Source organism: Temnothorax nylanderi, unplaced genomic scaffold (assembly GCF_030848795.1).
Source record: "Temnothorax nylanderi isolate EJ_2023f unplaced genomic scaffold, tnyl_v1.0 TNYL_tig0039_pilon, whole genome shotgun sequence".
Taxonomy (NCBI): domain Eukaryota; kingdom Metazoa; phylum Arthropoda; class Insecta; order Hymenoptera; family Formicidae; genus Temnothorax; species Temnothorax nylanderi.
In genome coordinates, this window is record NW_027249101.1 from 1,147,187 (window position 1) to 1,157,547 (window position 10,361).

Genomic DNA, 10,361 nt, shown 5'->3' on the forward strand with positions numbered 1-10,361 from the left:
CATTATCACACCTTGCAACTTTATGTTTTTAATGTTCATGCTTAAACAACTAATTAATATATAAAATCTAATTTCAGTTATACAAAGTTATATTTTTTTATTTTTCAATATTTATCTATTCTTTCTATTGCAATGTAGGGGAGACCGGGGCCTAACCGTCGCCGGGGTTGAACCGTCAAATCAAATATCTCGGAACCTGTATATTGTGCGAACTCGCTATTAACATTGTAAACGCTGCTTATGGTACCCATGTGACCAACGGAGTTTCGGCAGGTTACCTGCCGTGTTATGATTTTTACGAGGGCAAACATGTTTTCGGAAGGTGAAAGTTACATTTTCTGCGCGTGGAAATTTTGTAATATCTGCAATAATATTTGCTCTCCAAATCTCGAGGTACGTGATTATAAAGAGTAATGCATGCTGAACACGAATCCAGTGTAGTTTTTTTATTATCGTTGATGTCTAATATTTCGTGGGCGATCAAACCTGAAACTTGTGTTTGGGGTTAATCCGTCAGTAAGCAGTCCGGGTGCATTTCCAAGGCATTTCCGGGCATTTCCAGGCTCACTGCATATGGAATATGGATGAGACGAGAATTACAACCGTTCAGACACCGAATAGAGTCATCGGACGTCGAGGAGTGAAACAAGTCGGGCGAGTGACTTCTGCGGAAACAGGAACCCTTGTAACTATTTTTTAATAATGTTTCGCATAAAAATTTTAAATAAATTTTTATATTTTTCTCTTAAAAAACAATTATTAAGATGTATCCTATCATTTTTCAGGATTAGATGTACGTATATGTATTGAAAATGCAGTGTGACGGTTAAACCCCGGCATTTTTGAGATTTCAATTTTTCCACCGTTGTCGTTTTTGCTCTATACCGGTTAAATAAAGCGACATAGATAAAAATTTCCTATATAAATTTTGTAGCTAAAGGTTCACTCTTTACAGTGGTATACCACGTTTAACTAAAATTATTTATTTTCTTGTTAAAAATCGGCACCGAAAAAAAATGACGGGCCCCGGTCTCCCCTATTTTTATTATATTTTTTTTCTTCAACAGTATATTATCGTATTAATTTAATAATCGAGCTATTCGAATATACCCTTAAGATGCGTCCTTGTCTTTCGTTTTTTTTTCTTTAAATGCAAATAATTGTGCTCTGTATATGTGTTGATAATTATCTGTACTTTGTAGACGGGTGCAAGTTTCACTTCATTGGTGAAGTCCCACATCAAGAAACTCATGTTTGCTAGATCTTGTTGATTCGAAGTCGTCGATCGATTTCTCTCCGGCCATGGAGTTACACGCTCTTCCTTTTGACGTGGAGACCGTGTTTGTTAAAGTGAAAAAGAAGCAGCTGAAGAAGCTAGTGAAGCTACGCGGTCCACACTCGCCTCTTTACAGAGCCATCTGGCCGATGATCTATATCGTACGAGTGTTCGGCTTCGCTCCTTACAACTTCTCGCAAGACCGCCTGGTGCCGTCGAACATCAACCTGATCTTCACGGCAATCGCCACTACTTTCTACAGCTATGTATTCTACCAGGTGTTTAACAGATTTCTAAGTATCAAGAGAGGAAACAAGACTCTTGATGAAACAGTGAACACAAAGGTCAGTGAGAAATTAATTAAAATAAAGCATAAGACTACTCGCGATATATATATTATCAAAAATAAATAAATCAAGAATTTATTTATTTATTTAAATTCTTTGAAGAGAAAGTTTGCTTTAATGCTTTTATCTTAATTTGTATTATTTTTCCAAATCTAAGTTAAGCATCTGAATTCTAAGTTTTTAAATCAATGAAAGTTCAAAGTAATGATCAAAATTAAATCACTCAGATGTTCATAAACTACAGCGTGCTGATGTACGAGTTGGGCTTGGTGACATTCACGAGACGCAGCTTCGTCAGGATTTGGAATGCACTACAAGATTTTGACGAGGAGGTCCGACAATTGGGTTATTCTCGCAAAGAGACGCGGACCGCGGTCGTCGCGTGGATTCTCGTAATTGTGAGCGCAGCCCTCTGGATCTTTATTAATCGCATCGGAATGTACACCTTCGGAGAGAAATGGACTGACAATATGGGATACCTGATGCCTTATATCGGTACGTCGGTGGCTATCTACAAGTTCGTGGCGATGGCTATTTTTCTAGGCCAGCGGTTTCATCACCTGAACACGATTGCGATGCAAAATCTACCGTTTACGTCGGCGAGGGGCAATGGAATGATCATTAGCAAGAAGGTTTCGTTTAATCTTCTTAAGAATGACATAATTATGATATTATATAATATAAAAAATAATAACATGTGATACAGAATTTTATACGTATGCATATAAAATACTAATTCTTATGTCAGAGTTAAACATTTTGGTGGTAAACAAGATTATGACAGTTTCTATTTGTTTGCAAAAGATGATTCTGAGTATGCATAACGATTTGATGATTGCCGCGGAGAACTTGGACTCGCTGTATTCGTGGTCGCTACTCTTTTGGCTGATCAATCTGAGCTTGCTTATCATCAGCATCTTGTATTATGTAATTCAGTACTTGCTCATGAAGCAGTGGAAGGTGCAGATGTGGTCGATGATCTCCTGCTTGTTCGCGTGGCTACTGGCGTTCCTCTTTCAGCTGTTACTACTTCATATCGCCTGTGACTTCGCCTCAGCTCAAGTAAAACTTTTCTGCCGATGCGAAGTAGAATGTTCCTTTATACTTTAGGTAGCAATAAAAAGTGTCGAGATAACAACGCGAGAGTGCGATGAGAATTTATAATCAGTACGTGCAAACTTTGGACAATGCTACGTGAAATAACGGCCGACATGTATACGGATATTAAATAGAAATATATTTAGAATCTTATAGAAAATAATGTGTTTAGATATAAATAAAGTAGCGTATTTTTAATTAGAGGATGTGAGGACATGATTTATTTCAGGCTAATCGCATGATTCCGATTCAAGTCGAGTGGCAAGTAAAATTGATGAAGAAAAATAACGTGAGTAGATGAAGTAGATAAAGCCGTTACTACTAGGTCATTCATTATCTTTTCATTATCTTTTCTTCCAATAGAGATAAAATTCAATTTTTTATCCAACAAATGCATTTCTCTCTCTAATAATGATTTCATTTATTTCCTTAAAGCATCTTACGTATCATTGTTATATTTACATATAGCAATTATTTTAATACGACTGCAATCTGCATAAAGATTTTTCTCTGAACACAGGATTTCGTCGAATTGCCGTTGCAATTTCTAAACCGAAGGCTAAAGTTCTCCGCTGGCGGATGCTTTTACGTAAAGTTGCCGTTATTATGTTCGGTAAGAAACTAAAGCAATGCGAAGTATAGCGGATTACGTAGGAATTTCGATTAGGCGGATTATACCGCGAGTATTCTACTTCCTGTGCACGCGAGAACAATCACAAGTATGTAGCGATTAATTCCGCGAATATAATAAACACGAGTAATTATATATTCGCTTTTATATTTGCAATCAGTAAACAGGTGTTAAAAATAAATGTCACGACAACAAATCCGAGTGAACGTTTTCGTTTCAAATACTATGATACGTAGTAAAGCTTAATTGGCCCCGGCCTAGTATTCGAGAGGGATTCGGGATACATGTTAGTGTAAATGCGCTCCTAAATCGCGTAACCGGAACACATCCTTCGATTTCACCCCTCGGTTTTCCGTAAACTGAAGGAGGCTCGCGTGTACTCGAATCGGCACGTTGCCGTTTAGAATTGATACTAGTGCAAAACTTTACAGCTAGTAATGCAATTGTACGAGCACTTAACTTCGAGGGCATCCGACAAGCCTCAAAGCTGCCATGATAGCTTCTACTTAACGCGAAGCTTCAATTTTCTTGCAAGAAATGGTCTCTGAAGTGACGATACCCTTTATATTTACATTATACAGCAAATTATACAGCGTGTTCTACACGCATTTCAGGAATGTTTAATGATAATTTACAATTTGTGTGGTGTATTTTAGATATTGTTATTTTTATAATTAGTATAAAATAAAAGATTAGCTTCAAGTATTGCGAAGTGACTTTATATCTTATTATTAATTTACGAATAGCGTTACGATAGTATTATAATTTGTACGGTTCTGTTATATTTATTTAGATATATATCGAATACCATTCTCGGACTTTATTCGGAAATTGGAAAATCATTACGTGACCGATATTGCTTTCAGATCGCTTCAATGATGACCACGTATCTGATTATACTACTGCAACTTCAATGAGAGAGCGCGCTGGCAATAAAAGTGAGGGAAAAATCGCAAGATCTCCGTATTTTAACTATAAATTTCTAACGTGTGTTTTAACGCGTGTTCTGTTAAATCGATATAAAAATGTTAAGCCGATGTGAAAAATGTTGATTTGGAATCAACAATTTTCAAATAATACCAGATTAGATAAATATATATGATATAAATAAGATTGAATTGCATTCTTCGTGTTCATAATATCATCGACACCAACGTCTATTTGTTTAACTTTACAGTGAAATAGATTCTGGTTGCGAGAATAATCGATGTCACATTTTTGTTGTCTTCGTTTTATAAAAGTTTTATGGGAATCGAAAGGAACTGGAGTACACATCCCGTGCAATAAAATCGGTATACGGCGAAGCGGCATGGCCTTGAATACAAACAGGCTGTCTCTTCATGCTATACAATTACAACTATACGCGAGCGCTTCGACCGGTTGTCTCCACCTGTTATTCTTCTCCGCTGTTCAATTATTCATTCGGAAATAACATTTAACGGTAGTATTCGCGCGCGTATATTGTGTTTGTGTGCCCGTCTCGCGGGTATGCTTACGCGAGTGACTCTAATCCTGCTTTATCGCGCGTGACGAAAGTGCCATGAAACGCCGAGTCTTCGTAAGTAGTCCTCGCGACGTCGTCGTCCTGGACAATCGCTGCGCTTCGAGCGACCCGACCTGTTACGCAGTGTGAGTACACGCGGGTCCGGCTGAAACATTCCCGAAAATTTCCAACTTACGCGACGTAATGATTTACGCGGCGTCCACTGCGGTTGCGAAGGGATGAAACCGGTAAATATATTGGGCTCTCGGCCGGAAGCTCGGCTTTCTATTTTTAGGACGTTGAACTTTGGCGCAAATATGTACTATTTCCGAGATTATATAAATGTTTTTATTCCCTCTATATCTCTCGGCGTGGTTATATATTTTCCATAGATTTATAACGTTCTCGTCGTCGGGGAAAGTTGACGTCGAATTCGCGGAAAAAGTGTCGAGCTATTACGACAGTTCTGGAATAGTCCTCGGGTCACGTTAAAATTCGCTTAACTTCCGAAATAAAGAGTGAGAGGTGCTCCAGGATTTTGCGAATGTAATAGTTTATCGCGCCCGATCGACTGCGTTTTAAGAGGAGCTACGGCTTAAGAGAAGAATAAACTTGTCTTCTTCCTTTGGATTTATGCCATTTCTTTTCGTATGTCAGTTCTTCATATGTTCTATGGGAGAAAATCCACGATAAATAAAACTGTGGGGAAAAGAGTAAGAAAAACGTAGAGATTCTTCGTTTTTCTTACTTTTTTCTCTACAGTTTTATTTATCGTAGCTTTACATTGTCCCACGACGTTACCTTTTCTAGGACAATGCAATTGATCGATGAACGTGGTGATTTCCGAGACACCAAGCCAAAGCGCACAGACTTTTCAGGACTTCGTTGATTCAATGTTTACTCACGAAATTGAAGATGGACCCTGATTGGAAGCGACATTATCGACCTTCCTGCGATTGTAAACTTTGCTTTCGCGCCGCGTTCTTCACACTAATCGACTTTGACAAATAATTAACTTCAACAGATCTGTATGTACGAAGGAACAACGTCACAGCAAAATTCTCACGATGAGAAGAATGGAGCATAGTATGAATAATTCACAGAAATTTTAGACTTTGTAAGATCTTTATTTTGCCTGACGAAACTACGACGACTCAGTTTCCCGATAGGAATGGACAATAGATAATCGAACTCGTACTTCTATTACAACGGGGTCTTTACTTTTACTTTCGGTGCCACATTACAATGCTATTTTCTTATTCTGTATTATACCGCGTACATACATCCACTCGCTCACGCATACCATTCTTCATTCACGCTGAGGTGACTGTCACGTGCCGGTTATGATTCGGATTTACAATAAGGTACTCATCTGTGTGCTTGTATAATATAAAATATTGCGCTTCCCTCGTTGGCTCTCTCGCTTGTTCCGGGGACCTTCGCTTCCTTCTCCTTGATTCGTTGATAATATGCAGGTCGGACCGGGATCAAGATCCGTATTCAGTTCGGTTGCCGATCGGAGAGATTCAAAGGTGGTTGCGTCGGCCCTTCAGAGGTGTGCTTAGCTCGAGGTCCCCAGAACGAAAGAGGACGAGGCCGAGCTTCGCTCGGTCTCGTCGATCACCGCAATCACCGCTGATCGCGGATCGATTGACATGCGCAGATTATTCGCTTTTTATTTCGGGAGAAGCATGGGGTGGTGGATTAGAGCGCGCATATTCAATTCACATTATCACACCTTGCAACTTTATGTTTTTAATGTTCATGCTTAAACAACTAATTAATATACAAAATCTAATTTCAGTTATACAAAGTTATATTTTTTTATTTTTCAATATTTATCTATTTTTTCTATTGCAATGTATTTTTATTATATTTTTTTTCTTCAACAGTATATTATCGTATTAATTTAATAATCGAGCTATTCGAATATACCATTAAGATGCGTCCTTGTCTTTCGTTTTTTTTTCTTTAAATGCAAATAATTGTGCTGTATATGTGTTGATAATTATCTATACTTTGTAGACGGGTGCAAGTTCCACTTCATTAGTGAAGTCCCACATCAAGAAACTCATGTTTGCTAGATCTTGTTGATTCGAAGTCGTCGATCGATTTCTCTCCGGCCATGGAGTTACACGCTCTTCCTTTTGACGTGGAGACCGTGTTTGCTAAAGTGAAAAAGAAGCAGCTGAAGAAGCTAGTGAAACTACGTGGTCCAGACTCGCCTCTTTACAGAGCCATCTGGCCGATGATCTATACCGTACGAGTGTTCGGCTTCGCTCCTTACAACTTCTCACAAGACCGCCTGGTGCCGTCGAACATCAACCTGATCTTCACGGCAATCGCCACTACTTTCTACAGCTATGTATTCTACCAGGAGTTTAGCAGATTTCTAAGTATCAAAAGAGGAAACGTGACTCTTGATGGAACAGAGAACACAAAGGTCAGTGAGAAATTAAATAAAATAAAGCTGAAGACTACTCGCGATATATATATATTATCAAAAATAAATAAATCAAGAATTTATTTATTTATTTAAATTCTTTGAAGAGAAAATCTGCTTTAATGCTTTTATCTTAATTTATATTACTCTTCCAAATTTAAGTTATAAGCATCTGAATTCTAAGTTTCTAAATCAATGAAAGTTCAAAGTAATGATCAAAATTAAATCGCTCAGATTATCACAAACTACAGTGTGGTAATGTACGAGTTGGGCTTGACGGCATTTACGAGACGCAGCTTTGTCAGGATTTGGAATGCGCTACAAGATTTTGACGAGGAGGTCCGACAATTGGGTTATCCTCGCAAAGAGACGCGGACCGCGGTCGTCGCGTGGATCCTCGTAATTGTGACCGCAGTCATCTGGACCTCCATTAGTCTCATCGGAATGTACGCCTTCGCAGAGAAATGGACTAATAATGTACGATACATGATGCCCTATGTCGGTACGTCGGTGGCTATCTACAAGTTCGTGGCGATGGCTATTTTTCTAGGCCAGCGGTTTCATCACCTGAACACGATTGCGATGCAAAATCTACCGTTTACATCGGCGAGGGGCAATGGAATGATCATTAGCAAGAAGGTTTCATTTAATCTTCTTAAGAATGACATAATTATGATACGTACTATATAATATAAAAAATAATAACATGTAATACAGAATTTTATACGTATGCATATAAAATACGAATTTTTATGTCAGAGTTAAACATTTTGATGGTAAACAAGATTATGACAGTTTCTATTTGTTTGCAAAAGATGATTCTGAGTATGCATAACGATTTGATGATTGCCGCGGAGAACTTGGACTCGCTGTATTCGTGGTCGCTGCTCTTTTGGCTGGCCAGTCTGAGCTTGCATACCATCGGCAACATGTATTTTGTAATTCAGTACTTGCTCATGAAGCAGTGGGAGATGCAGATGTGGTCGCTGATCTCCTGCTTGTCCGCATGGCTACTGGCGTTCCTCTTTCAGCTGTTACTACTTCATATCGCCTGTGACTTCGCCTCAGCTCAAGTAAAACTTTTCTGCCGATGCGAAGTAGAATGTTCCTTTATACTTTAAGTAGCGGTAAAAAGTGTCGAAATAACAACGCGAGAGTACGATGAGAATTTATAATCAGTACGTGCAAACTTTGGACAATGTTACGTGAAATAACGGCCGACATGTGTACGGATATTAAATAGAAATATATTTAGAATCTTATAGAAAAGCTTAATGTGTTTAGATATAAAAAAAGTAGCGTATTTTTAATTAGAGAATGTGAGAACGTGATTTATTTCAGGCTAATCGCATGGGTCCGATTCAGGTCGAGTGGCAAGTAAAATTGATAAAGAAAAATGACGTGAGTAGATGAAGTAGATAAAGCCATTACTACTTGGTCATACATTATCTTTTCATTTCTTCCAATAGAGATAAAATCCAATTTTTTATCCAACAAATGTAATTCTCTCTCTAATTATGATTTCATTTATTTCCTTAAAGCATCTTTCGTATCTTTGTTATATTTACATATATAAGCAAATGTTTTAATACGACTGCAATCTGCATAAAGATTTTTCTCTGAACACAGGATTTCGTCGAATTGTCGTTGCAATTTCTAAACCGAAGGCTAAAGTTCTCCGCTGGCGGATGCTTTTGCGTGAAGTTGCCGTTATTATGTTCGGTAAGAAACTAAAGCAATGCGAAGTATAGTGGATTACGTAGGAATTTCGATTAGGCTGATTATATGCCGCGAGTATTTTACTTCCTGTGCACGCGAGAACAACCACAAGTATGTAGCGATTAATTTCGCGAATATAATAAACACGAGTAATTATACATATATTCGCTTTTATATTTGCAATCAGTAAACAGGTGTTAAGAATAAATGTCACGACACAACAAATCCGAGTGAACGTTTTCGTTTCAAATACTATGATACGTAGTAAAGCTTAATTGGCCCCGGCCTAGTATTTGATTGGGATTCGGGATACATGTTAGTGTAAATGCGCTCCTAAATCGCGTAATCGGAACACATCCTTCGATTTCACCCCTCGGTTTCCCGTAAACTGAAAGAGGCTCGCGTGTACTCGAATCGGCACGTTGCCGTTTAGAATTGATACTAGTGCGAAACTTTACAGCTAGTAATGCAATTGTACGAGCACGTAACTTCGATGGCATCCGACAAGCCTCAAAGCTGCCATGATAGCTTCTACTTAACGCGAAGCTTCAATTTTCTTGCAAGAAATGGTCTCTGAATTGACTATACCCTTTATATTTACATCGCAAATTATACAGCGTGTTCTACACGCATTTCAGGAATGTTTAATGATAATTTACAATTTGTGTGGTGTATTTTAGATATTGTTATTTTTATAATTAGTATAAAATAAAAGATTAGCTTCAAGTATTGCGAAGTGACTTTATATCGTATTATTAATTTACGAATAGCGTTACGATAGTATTATAATTTGTACGATTCTGTTATATTTATTCAGATATATATCGAATACCATTCTCGGACTTTTTTCGGATTGGAAAATCATTATGTGACCAATATTGCTTTCAGATCGCTTCAATGATGGCCACGTATCTGGTTATACTACTGCAACTTTAATGAGAGAGCGCGTTGGCAATAAAAGTGAGGGAAAAATCGCAAGATCTCCGTATTTTAACTATAATTTTCTAACGTGTGTTCTAAAGCGTGTTCTGTTAAATCGATATAAAAATGTTAAGCCGATGTGAAAAATGTTGATTTGGAATCAACAATTTTCAAATAATACCAGATTATATAGATAAATATACATGATATAAATAAGATTGAATTGCATTCTTCGTGTTCATAATATCATTGACACCAACGTCTATTTGTTTAATTTTATAGTGAAATATATTTTTGCGAGAATAATCGATGTCACATTTTTGTTGTCTTCGTAATATAAAAATTTTATGGGGATCGAAAGGAACTGGAGTACACATCCCGTGCAATATAATCGGTATACGGCGACGCGGCATGGCCTTGAATACAAACAGGCTGTCTCTTCG

The 10,361-nt window shown here is 37.8% G+C and overlaps 2 protein-coding genes across 2 annotated transcripts; both read left to right on the forward strand.

Annotated features, from left to right (window-relative positions):
• The first annotated feature begins 896 nt into the window (after positions 1-896).
• On the forward strand, positions 897-4,463 carry LOC139771444 (uncharacterized). The gene is made up of 6 exons (XM_071704217.1): positions 897-1,620; positions 1,851-2,255; positions 2,428-2,685; positions 2,951-3,010; positions 3,242-3,334; positions 4,219-4,463. Exons 1-6 carry the CDS (start codon positions 1,303-1,305, stop codon positions 4,267-4,269), a joined length of 1,185 nt encoding a protein of 394 aa, XP_071560318.1. The 5' UTR covers positions 897-1,302; the 3' UTR covers positions 4,270-4,463.
• A 1,822-nt stretch (positions 4,464-6,285) lies between these two features.
• Positions 6,286-10,136, forward strand: LOC139771445 (uncharacterized). Its single transcript, XM_071704218.1, has 6 exons — positions 6,286-7,278; positions 7,513-7,917; positions 8,094-8,351; positions 8,620-8,679; positions 8,908-9,000; positions 9,886-10,136. The coding sequence occupies exons 1-6, from the start codon at positions 6,961-6,963 to the stop codon at positions 9,931-9,933; spliced, it is 1,182 nt and encodes a 393-aa protein (XP_071560319.1). The 5' UTR covers positions 6,286-6,960; the 3' UTR covers positions 9,934-10,136.
• The last annotated feature ends 225 nt before the right edge of the window (positions 10,137-10,361 follow it).

Bases quoted from the DNA above. Each gene is read 5' to 3' on its own strand.
- LOC139771444 (XM_071704217.1), top strand. From the start codon at position 1,303: ATGGAGTTACACGCTCTTCCTTTTGACGTGGAGACCGTGTTTGTTAAA. The intron at 2,256-2,427 runs GTTTCGTTTAAT...TGTTTGCAAAAG, and splicing joins GAATGATCATTAGCAAGAAG to ATGATTCTGAGTATGCATAA. The intron at 2,686-2,950 runs GTAAAACTTTTC...GATTTATTTCAG, and splicing joins GTGACTTCGCCTCAGCTCAA to GCTAATCGCATGATTCCGAT.
- LOC139771445 (XM_071704218.1), top strand. From the start codon at position 6,961: ATGGAGTTACACGCTCTTCCTTTTGACGTGGAGACCGTGTTTGCTAAA. The intron at 7,918-8,093 runs GTTTCATTTAAT...TGTTTGCAAAAG, and splicing joins GAATGATCATTAGCAAGAAG to ATGATTCTGAGTATGCATAA. The intron at 9,001-9,885 runs GTAAGAAACTAA...TATTGCTTTCAG, and splicing joins AGTTGCCGTTATTATGTTCG to ATCGCTTCAATGATGGCCAC.